Source organism: Charadrius vociferus, unplaced genomic scaffold, assembly GCF_000708025.1.
Source record: "Charadrius vociferus isolate BGI_N301 unplaced genomic scaffold, ASM70802v2 scaffold68, whole genome shotgun sequence".
Classification (NCBI taxonomy): domain Eukaryota; kingdom Metazoa; phylum Chordata; class Aves; order Charadriiformes; family Charadriidae; genus Charadrius; species Charadrius vociferus.
The window spans coordinates 1,612,875-1,632,561 of NW_009649946.1; the positions used below are offsets into that span (position 1 = coordinate 1,612,875).

At 37.1% G+C, this 19,687-nt stretch overlaps 1 protein-coding gene across 3 annotated transcripts in view; it reads right to left on the bottom strand.

Annotated features, from left to right (window-relative positions):
* The window catches only part of PDE10A (phosphodiesterase 10A), a 393,315-nt gene that overhangs the window by 52,068 nt on the left and 321,560 nt on the right, over positions 1-19,687 (bottom strand). For all 3 annotated transcript variants that reach the window (XM_009891448.1, XM_009891449.1, XM_009891447.1), the window contains 2 exons: positions 14,353-14,473; positions 11,612-11,661 (listed from right to left, as the gene is read on the bottom strand). In XM_009891448.1, coding sequence (XP_009889750.1) covers positions 11,612-11,661; positions 14,353-14,473 — 171 coding nt within the window. The remainder of the gene's footprint in view (positions 1-11,611; positions 11,662-14,352; positions 14,474-19,687) is intronic.

Genomic DNA, 19,687 nt, shown 5'->3' on the forward strand with positions numbered 1-19,687 from the left:
AAAAACCAACAAACAAAACAAAAAACACCCAGAGAAAAAAAATCTACAGGCATGATTCATTACAGAAATTAAGTGAAACCCAGGCACTATGAAACCAATGGCATTTCTCTTATTTCACTCTGCTAGAACTGTGAGGTCAGTATCACTCTAGCACCTGAGTACCTCACAATCTCTATACTGTGCGTTATTACAACTCCCCTGTACGTTGGGTGGTGATGCTATTCTCATTTTATAGAAACGATGATAAAAATGTATTCGTACGGTTATTTTAGCTGAGGCTCCAATTACTGTTTGAGTATGAACTTCAAAACTCACCACATACCCTACAGAATGCCTTGCACTATGCCTTAGAGCTAGAGCAAGCCAAACGGATCATAAGACAAAGAAAACTCAAGTGCGAAAGAAAGGAGACAGACTTCAGAGACCCATAGTTACCTATCTGGGCCCTCTGAGATCAGGTAAATTACTAAACAGGAGCTGTTTTCTAGCATGGAATATTAAAGATACAATTTGCATGTGCAAATTCAGCATGTACTATCAGCTGTAGAACATGAAGTGGTGATATGAGATGTATTCTCTCATAATTATCATTTCTTTATTCTGCAAATGTGTGACGCACTTTATAAAATATACTAAACAATTCCAAAAAGAACACACTGAAATGTTCAGAAACTGAGATGCAATATAATGCAATATATAGGTAGTCCTGCAGCAATGAAGGTACCTTAGCTGTATGGATTAACAGCATTTTGGAAGGAGAAAGTTGGACTATATGCTGAGAGGAAAACAAATGGTCAAATAAAAGTATGGAATTCATAGCCAAAACAAGAGTGAAGTCTATCCAAGAAGAACAGAAGTCCAATTTATGACATTTAGTGAATTCAAAAGAAAAACGCTCAAGATTCTGACAAAACCAGTAGCTAAGTATTTGCCTTGTTTTTAAGCAGAAAGTCAGGCAGTCTCAAAAAGTTCAGCAAGCCAAGGAAGAGCATTTTCCATCCAGTTATTCATTTGCTAATATTGTGATACAGATGAGAAAAACTATTTTAAAAGAGAAAACAGAGCTGCCACATAGTATTTTAGCTCTGACAAGTCATTTCAGCATATTTATTTAATATGTCTCATGCAGCTGGAAGAAAAGATACTTCTTCTATGGAGTAGCTCTACTGAACATGCACAGTATTTACTCCATTTTGATGTCTTGCATTATGATACGAGTGCATGAAATCTTGAAAGTTTCTGTTTATTCTGATCCCAAACATCAGCCTTATTCTTCAAACCCATTTACACTCACAGCTTCTTTAAAGAGTGGCCTTTAGCAGTGAAAGAAATTGGAAAAGACAGAATTTTTATTTTCCATACGAATTACAAGAATGTGCTACAAAAAAAAAAAAAGCAACACGCACAAACAAAACCCAAACAACAAAAACCATTAAATCAGTACCTTGAATCTGCCAGAACAAGCCTGCTCAATTTACAATAAAAAGCTCCATTTATTCTTACCTTCTTATAATCTAATAAAATAAAGATACATATGATTCTTAAAAAAACTTAGTTTCACAGTTACTTTCTTTCATAAACTTCAATTTCATGTTTTGCATGCACTTAAATAGAATGAAAAGAACATTTCACATAACTGATCCAAGAAAAGCACCCCACGATGTTAAAAAAGTACATTATTCTAATAAAACTGAACAAACCACAGTTTATGACTTATTTAAATCAGTGTTCTAATTTTTTTTTTTAAAAAAATCAAAGCAGCTAGTAAAAGGTTTAAGATATAAAAGATATAGAAACACTGAAAAACATATCTTCACAAATGTTTGACCTGCTACACTATATGCTTATAGCAAAAGAATTACTATTAAAAAAGTACTTTTATAGTAGGAACAGTAACACTATAATGTGTTCAATACTGAAGAGGTGGTTCATATTGCAGAGAACTCCAAAATGTAGAAGATGAAACACAATGTTTAAAATCTGAATTATGTAGTCTAAGTAGTGTAATGAGTCAAATTAAATTAACAGGACACTAGAGACCAAAGTTGATCTCTCCAAAGATTAACACTTTTATTCACACCATTTTTCTTACTTTTTCTTAAGACGTATATGGTTCTTTATGCCAAGATAGCAATGCATGATGCTTAGCAAAGTAACTGTGTTATTTAAATTATGTGTATAAAATCTGCTTTTCCACACTGGTCTCCTGAGTCATGCCCATAACTAAATATAAAACAACGCACAAATCTTTCTCTTCTCAGAAACAGCTTCTCAAAACAAAATACAAGAAAAAAAAAAAAAAAAAAAAATCAAACAGCCACTTTCACCAGAAAAAAAGAGAACTTACTTCTTCCACACATACATATATTTCTCCAGAAAAGGCCTTCACTGGATCTTCAATGGCCAAAAAACTGTGTTGACACCAAGAAGTGTTGCTAGCAAAATTTGCTTTCACCAGCAGAGTCTTTCCTACATCCTTGTGTAAGTATCCGTTTGGCTGGTAAAACCACCCCTCTGTTGCTACCACCATGAAGTACTGCTGTGAATAGGCATCCCTATGTTGGAAAAAGCTCGTGGACATTATTTTACTTCCAGTGATAAAAAGAGTTTTGCAGAAGCAATCCCATTCTGCCCACTGCTAAGGGCTCACTGATCAAAAAAACTCTTCAAGCTACCCAGTAGGTTCTAAATTTGCCACTATTCCTCCTGACTCTGAACAGGTAGAAAAGTATGACCGTGCAAGGACAGACCTCCACCTAGACCTCAAACAACAACCCTTGATCTCCAAGGCCATGGAACAACTGATAATCTTATCCTGACCATGCAGCACTATTAAAAAGAAAGGCAAATTTTCTCAGAAGTATATATAAGCTGCAATTAGTCCTTAAGCCTCTACCCATTACACATTGACTTCATACATAGAACTAAAAGTTTCATGACTGTTGATACATTTCATATATGATCAATTTAAATCTGATTAAGTTTAAACATTTATTGCCAATTAAGGATGTGGAAATTTCTTCAGTTTTGTTGAGGTTTTGTTAACAAAGCTTTCGAATCCTAGAAGCCATCAATGACAAGATCAGCCAAACAAAATGCAGCAAGATCAAAAAAGCTGTGCCCTGCTCTACTACAGCACGTTACTGAAATAATCTCTGAGGCATCCCACACACACAGCCTTAATGGAATCTCTTTAATTTCCACTGTCCAAAACCACCAGGTTTTTCACATCACCTATCCGGCTCACATTTCCCAGTTTTGCTTTTGCGTAAGAAAATACCTATAACATAAAATGTACTATAGTAATAATAAAATTTGGGGCTCACCTACTTTCTTCTAACCATGAATCACTCCAGCGTTCTTTTAATTTGCAAATGCAAATTCAAATCATCTTTCACCAGCTCGAAGGGTAATTAGAAATGTTCCCATGCAGACATCAGATATATTGTATACAGCTTCACAAGTAAATTAAGAAAGGGATAGATTGGGCCTTTTCAAATTACTTGCATTTGTTTAGTGGGTTTGAATATTTTACTTCAGAAACAGACCAACAGTGTCATTTCTGGTAATGACGCTGAATGATGATTAATAATCAGAATAAGGAACCAGTGGGTTTTCAACCACAACTTAAACAATATATAGTCAATGAAAAAGGAAATATGAGAATATAACGTCCCATAATTTCCCAAATACTATACTAATAACTCACAATGCAGTGAAAGGAACAGGTTGAGGAGACAGCAGGATGCCTGCACACTGCTCATCGTATCTTTTGCTGCTATAACCACTTGAAGTGAGAATTGTCAGGATCAGAAACAGATAAACATGAATAGCTCTTTACTGACATTGTAATGTCACTTCCCCTCTCATGGGAAAAGTTAAGTAATAAAAGATATCTAGTGTAGACGGAGCATTCGATATCTCTGCTGCCAATGAGGAAGAAGGCAACCAAGATGCGACAGTCAGTCTGGGTTTCATAAACTACCAAAAGAGCAAACACTGGCTTGGAGAGTGAATCCTCTGGAAGCTTCCAGGTTCCTGCATTCTGGCACCTGGCAGCCCACGGGATCCTGCATTTCCCTATTTTGGTCTGTTTCCCCTCCTTCCAGACACAGACAGAATCTCCTTACCTACATCAAACTCAACTACCCTTAAAAAACCCAAACTGAAACAAAACAGAAAGGTCAAAACAAATGACAACCATAACAAACATTCAACCACTGGTGAACGCAGACAAAGTAACAAAATTCACCCTTTCGTATTTCATAGGCACTCTAAGTATAGGCAACATATTGTAATCTCTAATGTCTTTTTAAAATGCTAATATATTAACAAGCCTTCCAGTCTACAGGAATGCAAAATAATGTACACTATAATCAGTTCTTGAGGGATATCAACGTGACAGCATTCTCAATTCACAGCTAAACACAGCAAACTTGGCTTTCAGATACATAACAAAATTAGTAGATATCCAATAAGCCATAATACTATGGCTCTTGGTGCTCTTTTCTTGGTGCCATGCACAGAGTTTGTTGAAATTATGAAGAAATTTATCTTGAACCTCTTTTACTGTGGCTGAAAAAACCCTCATTACTGCTCATTTGTAACAGCTAAGAGCACGCACATGAAGAATTACTGATGTTCATCTTGTCATGCTGTCATAACTTGGCCCCATGGTTGGTTTTTCTAGTGAAAATCTCATGCTTGACAGAGGAAGCAGATTAAAATCCCAGTAAGAGAGAAGATGAGGAGTAGCAGGTCAAGTCTCATAACACAATACCACCAGCACCTCCCGACAGATACTCTTACAGTGGTAAGAAAGTACCTACAGTTTTCAGATGCTTTCAGTCTTTGGCTCTACTGATGAAGAGGTCAGCTACAGGTGTAATTGATGCTATTTTTCTAGCAGCTGTTGGTGTGTAGCCCGTGGGAATCTGGCACACCACCAAATCCCAACCCACAAAGGCTACAAACCATTCAACTAACTATATAAAGTTTCCCAGGGCTGCATTTGAACTGAAAACATGTATTGCTTGCCATTTCACAAACTGCTCAGTTGTTTCTTCTTTTTTTATAATACTCCTTATAACTAAGCAAATACCAATCATAAACCCATTTTTCTAAAATTTCTTTGCAGAAAGAGGTCTGAATAAGAATCAGGCTTAATGATTAGAATGAGGATTAAAGTACACATGTAACAAGCATGCCATTAACAAACTGTTTTGGTGGTAAGGGTGACTGGATCCTGATCTAGTTTCTTCCACCGCGAGTTTTGCTGATAAGACTGGCCCTAAAAATGCTTAATGGAAAACCATTTAATATTCAACTGACATTAAAAGAAAGCCTTAATACTAAAGCATTGCTATACAACTTCATGCTTGGAAAAAACCCAAAACATTAAAGACAAATGGGTATTAAGCAAGTTGATATTAAGTGAGCTTAATGGTTTTTGCTGCTCACATCCTTTTCTGTTCAGTAACAGATTTTCACTCTTGGTAAAGGAACTAACAACCTACACGTAAGACCACACAGCCTGATGATAAAATTATTTGCAGATATGTATAAAGGCTGTGCCCTAAGGCCAGGTTTTTTTTCAGGAATCAAACTCATCACAACAAGCAATGATAACCAAGAAAACCAACCAAACAGAACTGATTTGGAAAGTATCCAGAGGCAAAAAGCTTGAATTTTTAAACTGGCTAAGTTGCAGTCGTAGCCCTATAATGCCATGCTAAAATCTTAAAAAGATATGGACAGTTATGTCCTCGGTTTAAACACAGTACGGCAATCCTACTACATGAAGCACACAGGAACAAAAGAAGTAAAAAAAAAACCCTACCAAAACAGCAACTACCTCCATTGTTTATAAAAAACTTCTAATTTCCTTCTTGATAACTAACAGTGTACTTGACAGGAGATTTGCATTTTTAAACTACATAGTATGTAGGAATGTTGGATACTTGTGAAATGAAGATGATGCATTTATATGCTGTAAAACAACTAGTAGTTGTGGGTTGCCTTTTTTTTTTTTTTTAACATATTTTCATCCTTCTGAATGGTCTCAATTTCTAACTGCACTTCATTCCTGGAAACTTTCCAGTTGATTTACACAACTGAAAAACACCACAAGAATTATACCAGTTCACTGACACAGAAAACTAAGCTGACATACCTCTCTCCCATCCCTTCCATTTTAAGGCAGCTAAATATTTTTCTGCAAGATGTTTGTCCAGACAGTTCTCAAACACCTCCAGGGATAAGGATCCCCGAGCTTTCACAAGAAAGACACTAAGTGCTTCATTACAGCCACAACTGGGGAAGCTTTCCTAATACCAATTCAAACCCACTTCTTCTAGCCGTGCACACTGTAGGCATGGAGAAGAGATTATTCCCCTTCCCTCTGCTTTATCCACACATATCTTCACCCCTCAACATTCTTTTGTTTAGACCAAGCAATACCACTTCTTTGTTTCCCGACCATTCTCCCTGCTCTCTCCTGGACTCACTTCAGATAGTGAACCATAAACAACTAGTCTCTGTCCAGTTTTCTAACCAGTTCTGCATTTTACCTACAGTATAGTCATCACGACCATATTCCACAAGTCCATTTACCTGAATGAAGTTGTTAACAAGACCAAAATTTCACTAAAATATATCCTGATGTTTATTTATCTAATTTCTTTCAGTTTGACAATTTATTGACTCAAAGTTAAACTTAGACACCATAACTCATCAACAGCTTTCTCTCTCTGCTGAGTACCACCATTCCCTGGCAAGCAAGCAACAGATTTCTTCCACTTTACATAGAAAAGAGTACATGATGTTAGAATTGATTCAAGGATAGAGACCAAACTTTTCTGAATTGACTTGCAGCTAGAAGGGTTTCACCTGGAAACATGTTTAAAAGACTCAAATTTCAGAGATGCCTACACATTCAAAATAATGCACCTTAGCCTGGCACAAGTTAGCAAGCCTGAGACAGTTAGCAAGCAGTAGGTGTTTTTTCCTTGGTTCTTAATAATTCAAATCACACACCCCACAAGTTCACTAGGTGGCACTGCACATCAAGCTGCAACAATTTCTGTGAGACCAGAAATTCTAGACTCGCTTAATAAGATACAACCTGAAGCACAGAGTATGTGCACATATTTGTGGCCTCACATAATTATTTCTTACAATAAAGCTATTGGAAACTTCTATCTGAAGGAAGGATGATTTGTTTGTCAACACAATTTGCAGTTTCAGGAGCTAAGTAACACAAGACCTAGTAAAAGCCACTTTAAGTGTATGCCTATTAAATTTGAAGTCATACATCGTTACATATAAATCACAATGTAACCATGAGGTGAATTACTCACACAAATAAGGAATATATACAAGAAGCATCTGAAGAATCACATAATATAATAATACATTCGAAACTCTGTAGCTGTAATAAGTATTTTAGAAATATCGCCTTGTAAATACGTCAGCTTATGGGCTTAAATCCATGTCCAGCTAGCATGGTACTTTGGCACATTGATTTATACAGACACACACCACCCAATACAAGAATTTCAGTAAATTCTTTAAGTTATGTTTGAAGATGACGTTCAATTAAGGTCATAACATGAGAATTATGAACTATATATTCATCCCCATAAGGAATAAAACAGAAAACTGAAATAAAGTCAAGTCCTTTGCTGGAGAGCTGTGAAACATGCCTGTTTGACTTGGAAGTGTTTCTGGTCTCCAATACCTAGTATTTGCAAAATGGCTTTATGTACCTTAAGAATAAATCATTTTATTTGCATAACTGCACTAACGCACGGACAAAGATAACTTCTTAGATACGGAGAAAGTTCAAGAATCAGAGGCAGTATGGGCACAGGTCTGTTTAGATCACTTCACCCCAATGAGGAAGCTATATTGTTGCTAGTACTTGAGCATTTTGCAATGCATTCTACCACAAGTATAGCATATGCAAAACCAGATTTTGATACACTGGGCAACTTTATGGGGAAGGAAGGAGTTGAGCATGTGAGTGGTACTTACCTCCTTCGGGGCAATCATTTGAAAAATCAGAATCATACTATCAGAACAGCCTTGGCAATGAGTGTGAGGAGTGCTAGAGCTCCCAAGCAATTTGAACGACCAGAAGTTTGCTAAAATAACTGAACGGGCCACACTCATTCTGGCACCAATTCTGAGTAATTCTTGCCTAAATAAATGCACTATAACCTGCAAACAGTGCAGCACCTTCCATTTCAAGCAAATTCACTCAAGTAAAGATTCTGAAGGCATTCAACCTGACCTGTCAGCAAGAAATTACCTTGTCCTTATCCAACTCTAATACAAATGAAGATAGATTTTTGTATATTTCAATAGAGAGAAACCAAATAAAGAAACTTTATATATGGACAGGTATTTTCACAAACTCATATTTGTGCTGTTAAACTCCAAAGGATTTTTTTTCTAAAACAAAGAAGCCTTTCCTTTAAAGGCCAGTGCATCATCTGTGTTTGGCAAAACGAAAAAAAACAAAAACCACAAACCCAAACAAACAGCTAATCTAGAGCTTTTCTTCACATTAAACAAATTTGCTTTCAGTTCTAATATTATTTTCATGTAAGGGAAGTGCAGTCCATATTAAATATTGCACCAAAGAAAGATTTACAATGAAATCTTAGTAACTCATGGGAAAAAAAACACCAAAACAATGATATGGCAATATTAAAAAAATAATAGCACACTGTATGCAGTAATCATTTGCTGATTTTCATAAATTTTCATTTCATAAATACCTAGACTTTCTGTAAAAGTCAGTTAGCTTCTATCTTAATTAGAAACTCACTACTCAATCTAAGCTAGAGGTAGCTATAGAAATCTTGTACTGCAAAAACGTTCATTAGCTAAGATTAACATGTCAAGATTCTCAAATTTGCGTTTCTTTTAACAGACACAAGCATACCTATACATATTTACCCTGGGAGTTGAAACAAAGTGGAGTTAATGCTTTTGCTTCAGTTTTGATCCTAAGTTCCCATAAAGAATATATTCAGAACACACAACACACACCACTAAACATTACAAAACCATTTGGGAGAAAGTAGGTGTCTACCCACTAACAGGATTCCTCCATTTCAGAGAATCCCCTAATTCTCAAAAAGACATATATATGCACACTCCAGAAAAGCTCTATTCAGGCACAAATTATTTCTTTGAAAGTGTGGTGGAAATAATCGGGTCTAGTTCTGAAACATGAGGCTGCTGACTGGATAAATACAAGCAGATTTATGTATATTTCTCAAGCTAACAAACAAAAAGCCAAATGCTAAAGTTGGAAAAAAGAGAAAAAAAGTTGCTGAATTTGCAAAACTTAAGTCACAAACCAAGCACCAATAATTAAGCCACCAAAAAATAGCGACCATCTTCAACATGTGGCCATAGGTGTTTAGCAACTACTCTGTCCAGGCTAATGATAGGTTTTGTATAATTTTTGAAACTTCAGCTCAAAGAATTAGCTCCATTCTGACGTTTATTCTATGCAGAATCTTTTTGTTCCCATTTAAAAAGGATATTTAACAAATAAAAATCCATTGCCAGTATTTGCTGGACAATGGTTAATCTCACTTGGACACATCCTTTAAATAAATATTCAAGAGACAAAGATATCCAAATTAATTTTCAATGACAATTTCTTCCAAAAAGTAGGCTAATGCATTACCACTTAGTTACAAGACTCCCAACATGAGTCTGGCCCAAAGCCCACTAATGCGAATGGAAAATCTCACACTAACTTCAAAGGACTTGGGATCAGTCCCTTTAATAACTACATGAAGAACATTCCATTTTGGGAGATGCAACTACATAGCAGTGGTTAATAAAGTCAATGTGTGTTTTTAGTGGTTGGAACTTTTTTCAGGAAAGAGTTATACTAGGAAGCAAAAAGATTCAACTGCATAATAGGCTATTAAAAAAAAAAAAAAAAAAAAAAAAGCAGAAGGTCATAAGGTGCCCAGGCCTTCAAGATAACAGAAAACTGGGAAAAACCCCATATTATGCCACACTATTCTAATAGAAAAATCTCACCATAGTAAGAATTCTCTAGGTCTCAAGCTGTAAAGTTAATTTCACTGCAATCTTTTACAAAGCGTTTAGAGATGAACACGCTCAGCTGGCATGCAGTTACTGCGACTGAAGCTGGCCAGCGCTGTGCATTCAGAACGGATGGCTGCACTTCCTGCAAGTTCTGCCTTTGGCAGCCTGAGGAAGCTCTTCAGTGTCCATTTGAACCACCCCCCACCCATGACAGTGGACGCTGTTGCCTACTAATGAGAACCAAAGATTGCATTCACAAAGGATGAACAACATATTACTTAAATTACCTCCCTTAGTGAAACAGTAATTAATAATATATGCTATTTACATACTTACAGACCTCCTTCAAAGCAGATCCAATTTCTGAATAATGAAATAGGTTACCTTTATTCTAGGAAATGGGTTACCTTTATTCTATGAAATAATCATTACATGAAAAAAAAAAAAGCAAAACCCATTTCTATTTATTTTCAGAAATTTCTGTATGGTCCTTCTTTCACATCCGTCAAATTAGACACTATCTTTTTGAATAAGTAAAAAATATTCTCAGGCAAGGCCCAAGTCACCTGCAGGTTTGTAGATCTTCAATCTTGTTTTCATTATTTCAAAAATGTCATTCTTTCCCTTTTTCTGAATTTAATTATTTCACAAAAAGCAAAGGAAATTGGCTAACGGACTACACAAAAATAAACTATTAAAACTGGCTGTGTAGAGCAAGGAAACAAAAACAATGAGAAAAATATCTTCCTCTCTAGTCATTTTTCAGTAAGAAGAGTTTAATTTGCTTCTTGAACCAATGAAGGACACATAATTTCTGAAAAATTGTGATTTTTAAGTTGATGTAACTGACTGAAGTATAAACTGCATTTCCTTCTTGGTAGCCATTTGAAGTAACTACAGAATCTTGCATAACGGTAACTGTACAAATTAATCCGGATAGAAAAAAATGTAATGCATTCTAAAGACTAAATAACAAAACAGCAAACATTGGACTCACTCTTACTCAAATTATTACATCAGAAACCAATTTCAGTCATACATTTTAAAAGTACAATATATTTTATGCTAAGATCTACACATGAAATCTACATTATCTCACTATCAAGTTGCAGCTAGCAGTTAACAGAAGACCCAATAACATTTTTTTTAAAAGTCAGAGAGATAACTAGATGAAAAGAATAGGCTATACAGAGAGTAAATCCAAGTTAAGCTTTCTGTTTGTTAAAGACAATTAACAATGGGGCTAAATCGCGAGTTAAGTAGCTACAGTCAGAAAAACAACAGCACTACTGCCAAATCTTTAAAAAATTTTAAAGACTGAGGATCTAAACACAGGAAGCGTTTTTTCATTACCACTATGTTCAATAAACTTCTATTTCACAGAAATCAAGATAACATAAAGCTAACATTCAGCACTCAGGTAACATTTCCTGCTAAATGACGTGCAAAATAAAATCAAAATATCATTGTCAAATTGGAAAATGCACTTGTAACTGTACAGAAAAGCAGCATCTTAATTCAGTATACTTACATTATTGCATTCTCCCAGGAAATATAGTGCAAATCCATCAGCTTTTGTAGCTGCCAAAGCAATAATAAAAGAAATAATTGTACTCACAGGGGGAAATCGAACTTACACAAGATCTCTGAGGTGAAACCACAGATTCAATTCCATTTAGGACAAACATCAAATTCTAAAGGTGAAGGTCTACTGCTGTGTCCCCTGAAACTTCTCAGACTCTACAAAGTTAGAGGTACAAGATAATTCTTGTTTTCCCCATTGTCATTTACTACATTCTAAAAGATAATTAGAAACAAGCTCTTTATATATCTTATTCTTATTCCAAGAGCTAACATCTGTAAATTCAAATGAATTCATATGTCAGCATGGAAGTAACATAAGAACATGTATTTACAATATAATCAGCCAGATAACATTATAAATTCCATGACTAAAATAAATACTCTGCGTAGATGGTAAGCTGTATTTGTCCTTGCCTTAAGAGAGAAAATTATGGGAAAATAAAATGTTGCAAATATTGCCATAAAAATGTGTTTCAAAACAAATTGCTGAAAACACATCATAAAGTTTACACTTGTCAGATTTCTGCCAGATTGAGACTGTTGTGTGAAGCACCATAAAGTCCAGTTCCTTAAACTCTCAAAAGTTTAAAGTCAACCAACCATCATAACTTATTGCTAAAATGAAAACTCTCAACATCAGAAGAGAATACAGCAGTCAATGTTTTTTACTCCGCTTTACACAATAGACTTTGATACTTTGCGTGTAAGTCTGTCTTTTCAACAGTTAATAAGCATTCTAATATTCTATCAGGCCCAGTCAGCATGGGTTTGTGAAAGGCAGGTCATGCCTGACCAACCTGATCTTCTATGATAAGGTGACCCGCTTAGCGGACGAGGGAAAAGCTGTGGATGTTATCTATCTGGATTTTAGCAAAGCTTTTGACACTGTTTCCCACAGCATTCTCCTGGAGAAACTGGCTGCTCATGGACTGGACAGGTGTACTCTTTGCTGGATGGCCATGCCCAGAGAGTGGCGGTGAATGGAGTTAAATCCAGTTAGTGTCCAGTCACAAGTTCCCCAGGGCTCGGTGCTGGGGCCAGTTCTCTTTAAAATCTGTATCAATGATCGGATGAGGGGATCGAATGCACCCTCAGTAAGAGAAGGGCTACAAAGGTGGTGAGGGGTCTGGAGGACAAGCCCTGTGAGGAACAACTGAGAGAACTGGGGTTGTTCAGCCTGGAGAAGAGAGGGCTGAGGGGAGACCTTATCACTCTCTACAACTACGTGAAAGGAGGTTGTAGAGAGGTGGGGGCAGACTTCTTCTCCCTGGTGACAAGTGATAGGACGAGAGGAAATGGATTCAAGTTGTGTCACGGGAGGTTTAGACTTGATCTTAGGAAACATTTTTTCACTGAAAGGGTTATTAAACATTGGAATAGGCTGCCCAGGGAGGTGGTGGATTCGCCATCCCTGGAGGTGTTTAAAAAAAGGGTAGATGTGGTACTTGGGGACATGGTTTAGAAGTGGTTTTGTCAGGGTCGGTTGATGGTTGGAATTGATGATCTTAAATGTCCCTTCCAACCTCAGCAATTCTATGATTCTAACCAGGAAATGTACATATCTGATACCCAGGTTTTATGAATGAAGACAAGAAACCATTTAGTACATTTCAGGGGAATGATTATACTTGTGTGTGATCACATCAATTGTCTTTCTGCATTTCTTTGCCAAAAGGAAAAAAATCCCACTGTGTAGTTACTTGCTTATTGCCAACTGTGTAACACCAGGGAGAGTTCAGAGCATGCTAATTTGCTTTCAGACGTTAAATCCTTCAGCTCTAATATGTAAGCACATTGAGTTTGAAGTAAAAGGAGCACTGCAAAGGAAATGTAAAAAAAAATAATTCATCTCCTCTACAAAAGAAAAAAACATTGTAAAAGATAAGCAGACCCTGTCTCCTATGGCTTCTTGCTTGCTGTGTATTAACAAAATCCAGTCTGATTTGCTGTGAGCTGGACATCAATATCCAAATAACCACTTAAGCAAAATCAGTAAACAGATATGGTCCTTTTAAAACATCATGTATGTAAACCAGAACCATTACTCATCATTACAAAATGACCAAGTAGCAGAGACGGTAAAACCTTTCTAAAGAGTTGAATGAAAGCTATAGTGAACAAAGCTACTGATAGTTCCTATTGAAGTCTGAGTACATCCACTCTGGCTAAAAAAGAAGCTGAATTACACTTATATTATTATTGGGAATTTTCTTGTTTTTATTTTTTAATTTCTGATCATGTATAGTATTTTTGTACCACAAAAGGTACTTACATCTGATAGAAAAAAAAATGGATGTAATCTGAGATCATGCAAAAGATATGCCCTCTCTCAATTTTGTTTCAAAAGGAGTTCGAGTATTCAGTGATATTACCGATAGATTGTTTTTTTTTTACTTTCAGTATTGACATTACAACACCATCACAACAGAATAGTCTATTCCTTGGTTCATTTAACAGGGGACTCTAATTTTGCAATTGGATACACAACTCTCTCCAAAGATGAAATTCACTGAAGTGCAGTCAGGGATTTACTGAGGGACAGAAGGCGAAGTAAGTTCATACTGAGACAACATCCAAAGAAAACACTGTTAGCCCTCAATACCTGTCGTTATTAACTAAACCATACGAGAAATGCACTGTGCACTGATAGTAAGTAAGAGCTCAGAGACGTCCGATTCTCTTTCTTACCTATTTTAATGATGCTGCTCAGTTCATACAGAAGTAGTTGGTTATCTCCTCCTGTATCCAGGCGCTGTTCTATGTAGCTGTTCAATTCGTACACTACACCTTGCATATTCGTATCCTGGTACTATGGAAGCAAAGAGAAGAACAACATTTTAGAATAACTCAGATATATTTTGCAGGTTTTAAACATATAAATTCATTAAGAATAATACGTTGAGATTTCAACATTGAGTCAATCGCGACTGTCCTAATCCAGCTGCCTGAAGAACTGCGTCACTGCCAAGCAAGAGGCACAGCACTCCACTCTATGCTCCATTAGATATTTGTTCAAAGTGTACCAAGTACACCACTGAGCAATTAGTAATTGCCTGAACTCAGCCAAGGTCACATGACAATGTCTCCAGAAGAAGCTGAGATGTAACAATTATAAGTAACCTTCAACTCCTTCCTTTTAAGCTCCTGCTCCACCAAGAGAAGCAGGCTGCTAGCTGCCTTTGCCAGGATCTTCCACCTCAAATTCATGAACCAAAGGACAGAACTGTGCCAAGCACCAGAGCTTTGAGGCAGTAGCTCAAGGAATTCAGCCTTTCAAATACAGCACCAACTAACACCAACAGACTAATGGACAGAAATCGCATGAGTCAAAATCATGCTAGTCACTGTGGCCTAATAGGCATTTACGTCAACTGAAGACAGCAGACAAAGCCTGAAAGAGATTAGTTCGGATATTTAGATGGGCGCAATGGGGCGCTGGTTCCTGGTACGATGAAACAGCATGACATGGCTAAAATCTCACAGGAAAGGAGATGCAGCTTCCCTTCAGGGGGACGGCCCAGCTGCATTTGGGTAGCCAGTTTCCAAGTCCTGAAACAAAGTCCTGAAGGGCTGACCAAAGTGGCAGTTAATGTGCATTTGTAGCATGACAGCATCATGAACAATAATTTCACAGAATGCAATACTTGGCAGTAAGCAAAGGTTCATTACTCTGCCCAAAACTGGTAATGTGGTAACTGAAGAAAGTAATATGGTCAATTACTTATGGAACTCAGTGATGCAGTAAATTATGTTGCTTAAACTAAAAACTAAGCTGGTGATATTTAGATGAATTAATGTTGCTTGAAAGACTAAGACTTATTCTCCTGCTCATTCATACTTTAGAGCCAAATGTAATATAGACCTGACTAATGTAAACAGTACTATGGAAAATGCCACGGTAATTCAGAGTACCACAGTCTACCCACGACTCCCACATTTATGTGTACGTATGTAATTCTGCTCCCTATCTCTCTAGATCGTCTGTCTGTAACTTTGGGTAAACCTGTTAACATGACACTTACTGATGGATTAAGCACATAACTTACACAATATATTCCATGATATAACTTTTATTCCCACTATCACTTTCATGCATTTCAACACACAACACACTATGTCATGAATACAGAGCATACAGCCATATATTTAGGATACACCTGGCTTCATCTCAAGAAAACCCCAAAACTCCAACAAACTCCACCAACAAAAAAAAACAAACAACCAAGTACTTGCTGCATGATACCAATTCCTGATTCCTTTAAATTAAGCAAATCTTAATCTTGACTATAAAATGGCTCCTGAGAACATACAATCTTTGCCATGACCCCTTCTAAACACAAGGTGTTGTCCTCATCTATTGCTCTAGATGGACATATTAGAAAATTTGAGAGCTAGGGTGTCCAAAATGTTCTCAATGTATACCAAACTTCACACTTAAAAATTCTTTCTATAAAATGATGTGACAATTATAAATTTTGGCAGCACTGTAAGGTCACACTGCATACGCATATAAACCACTGTATATCTTTAGTTTACAATACAGTATGCCATTGCCATTATTAGCACCATATGGCAGCTGGCAAGCTTCCACTGACTGTCCTCTGTTGTGTCCCACATTTACTACCATATGATTCTTCAAAGGGAAAAAACAATAGCAGAGTTTTATGAAAGTGGAATTTTTATACTTATGATATAGCTGTAAGTAGCCATATAACAGGAAAATGGTGAACAAGAGTCTACGTTGTTTACATGTTAACTCATATCTGCAAAAGTGTGCGTAGCCACATATCCTAAAGCAACAATAGCTAATCAAGCACACATGCATAAAGCCTTTATCACATGGAAAAATGCCTTCTCAGAACTTGGAAATGAATACAGCTCTTCACCTGTGATGTACATTCAGGATTTAAATCAAATCTTCAAATGTGAAAGCTAAGAGAACACATCATCAAAATGAGCCCACCGGCATAACAGCCGTGGCAGAATAATAACGTTCCCCGTAATCAAGCAGCAGTTCCGCCTGCACAGTAATTACATAATAAGCTACGTGCCCTTTATCCTCACCTCTGCAACATACGCTTGCAAACATTTTGTGAGCAGGGCAAATCATTGCATGCATCCATGTTACTAAAAAGATGGTAGCTGCAGAATACATACAGTTGTAATACGGCAGATTTCTATTACTGACAATCTGTGGATCCACAACTGGCCAGATGAATAGAATTTGTACAGATTCACAATTAAGTAATTCTATGACTTAGATCAATCACCAGCAAAGAGTTACTGTCATGCTGTAGAACAGTTTTATTTTTATTACAGTGGAGTGAAAGAGGTTTATTTATTTGGTTCTAGGCATTTTAGATTGGATAACCACAATTATGTTTGGTTGAAAAGCCACAATGTTCTTTATGAAACCATGTATTTAAACACTGAATAAGTCATCAGCAAATCTTGGTACAAGCACTATCCAATGTGGCTGCTAAGACAGACCTGTGCATATTTGGTGTAAAACTTACTTTGGGAAAGTAATTCCTTACAAAAATTCAACACGCTCAGTGGAAAAAGAGTATTTATTTGTCATCAGATATAGCATGTTTCTTAGTTTGCAGTTTAAACATTATTATTACTCAATTCCTTTTACTTAATTCATTCTTCCTATTGCTGATTTCCTTCTATTTAAGATTCAGTGTCTACACGTATTTTGGTGTATTTACTGTAAAATTCTGAATTTCAGTGACATTACATTAAAATAATTCAAGTGGTCTAAAAACTGGTTTAGCACTATTATATCACTATCATATCGGCATCATATTTCTCGTAGCTGCATATATTATAATGAAATGAAATAGAACTAAAAATTAAGAAGGGAAATCCTGTTCTAAATATTCATATTTATAAATATGAAGGGATATTTTTGCAGGATTTATATAAAAATATTTCCATGGTTATTTGTCTTTAGAATATTGTGGTGCAATAGAATACAGCAACCCAACGCAGTCAATTCAAGAATAGTGCTGTGACTTAGATCTAAACAAAGAGGTTGAGAATCACAAACATTTTATTCCATGAAAGGAGATACAAAATATCAGAGTGAGATGAATTTTAAGCATTCATTCTGAATAATTAAGATACAAAAAAAAAAAATTCAAGGACACAATTTAATATCTAAAGTAAATTTTATGTATGACAAACTAAAATGAAGATTAATTTCCATGCTTTCATGCTTATAGGGTAGCTGTGCCAGAGGCATTTTATGCTCCTGCAGAAGAGAAAAAGCCCTTCTGCAGGAACATAAAACCTTCATTAATACAGTGCAGGGTCAATAAGTGCCAACATAATCCAGAAGTTGATCTGTTTTCTCTGTAACTTCTTAAAATGTCTTCTGAATAACAATGAGAAGAGCAAGTTCCTGTGTCGTACTTACTCCCTACTACAGAGCTCTTTCCCCACAGTGACAACAGCCTGGTTCTGCAACAGAAATGTACTTTTACAGACCTCATAGCATGACATTATCGCAGGCTAGGAGAAGCTAGAATAAACAAACAGCTCAAATTCTGTGTAATGTGGAAACGTATGGCCAAATGTACTTTAGGGATGCAGAACTTCATTGGATGAAAAAAAAAAAAAACCAAACCAAAATAAATCAAAAAACAAACTGTGAAAGCCACAAAACATGGGGGAAAGTGCCCACATCCAGAGAGATTCCTCTTGATGTTGCTTACTTTTCATGGGTAATTTAGGCATCTTAGGCTAGTTTCAGAGGACGTCAGAGAGAACCACAAGGCAGAGCTCTTTGTCAACGGATGCAGGCGGCCTCTAGCCAACCACAGGGCTACGAGGGCCAGAGGAGTACCGCCTTCTGGGAGATGGCTGTATTCTCCTGTTTCCTTACAGGCTCAGTGGGGAAGGAGAGCACAGATGTTTTGCCCAGGAACCTACAGAAGGTGCTGACCTGTCATATCAGTATGCCTTGGAGACAGACTTTTGGGAAAGCAGGGATCAGTACTTCTAGCAAGCATCAAGCATTTTCTCAAAAATTTTCAAGGCTCCTTACCCACCCTTTTGAGTATCATCAGACTGAAATGTAGAAGAGGCCCTGGGAAAGCAGTATGGATCTAGGCAATCCTATGATTCTGTGAGGGGTAATGGTTTTAAACTGAAAGAGGGTTGATTTAGATTAGATATTAGGAAGAAATTCTTTACTGTGAGGGTGGTGAGACACTAGCCCCAGGTTGCCCTGAGAAGCTGCGGATGCCCTATGTCTGGAAGCGTTCAAGGCCAGGCTGGATGGGGCTTTGAGCAACCTGGTCTAGTGGGAGGTGTCCCTGCCCATGGCAGGGGGGTTGGAACTAGATGATCTTTAAGGTCCCTTCCAACCCAAACTGTTCTGTGATTCTGTGTGATTCTGTGATCTTCATAACCAGGGCTTCTGGTCCAGCCCCTGGTGCCATCCCAGGCTTCCTCTGTTTTTTTTGCTAAGCGAGAAGAGCTGGGAGGCGAGAGGCGCTGCCTGACTCTCACCATTGCGTGGGCTGGCTGGACAGAAAGTTCAGTGAGGACATCAGCAGTGCTGAGCAAGCTAATGTTATGCAAGGTAAGTCCAGTGCCAGCCTATCCATTTGCAAGGCACTCCAGAGGTGTCAGAGGCACCACACCATGAATAGGTGTAGGCTATTCTGTCCTAGGGCACTCGAAACTGAGGCCATGAATGTAATCTGAGACATGAAGCAGGCCAGAAAAAAAAAAACAACAAACCAACAACCACCAAAAAAACAGCCTCAGAAACCTAATGACAAAAAAGCTCTGTGAGATCAAAATAACATTCTTTAAAAAAAAAAAAGAAAAAAGACAAAACCAGCTGTTCAGGTAAGAAGCAATTCCTGGACCAGGATTAGGACCTGTTGGGACAAACAGAGGCTCTTGTAAGGAGCCTCAGTTGTTGAAGGGTGCTAAATCACTACGAACAAAGGATGTACACAGGCCAAGGAGATTGTATATAGACACAGGAGTTTAAAATGCCTAT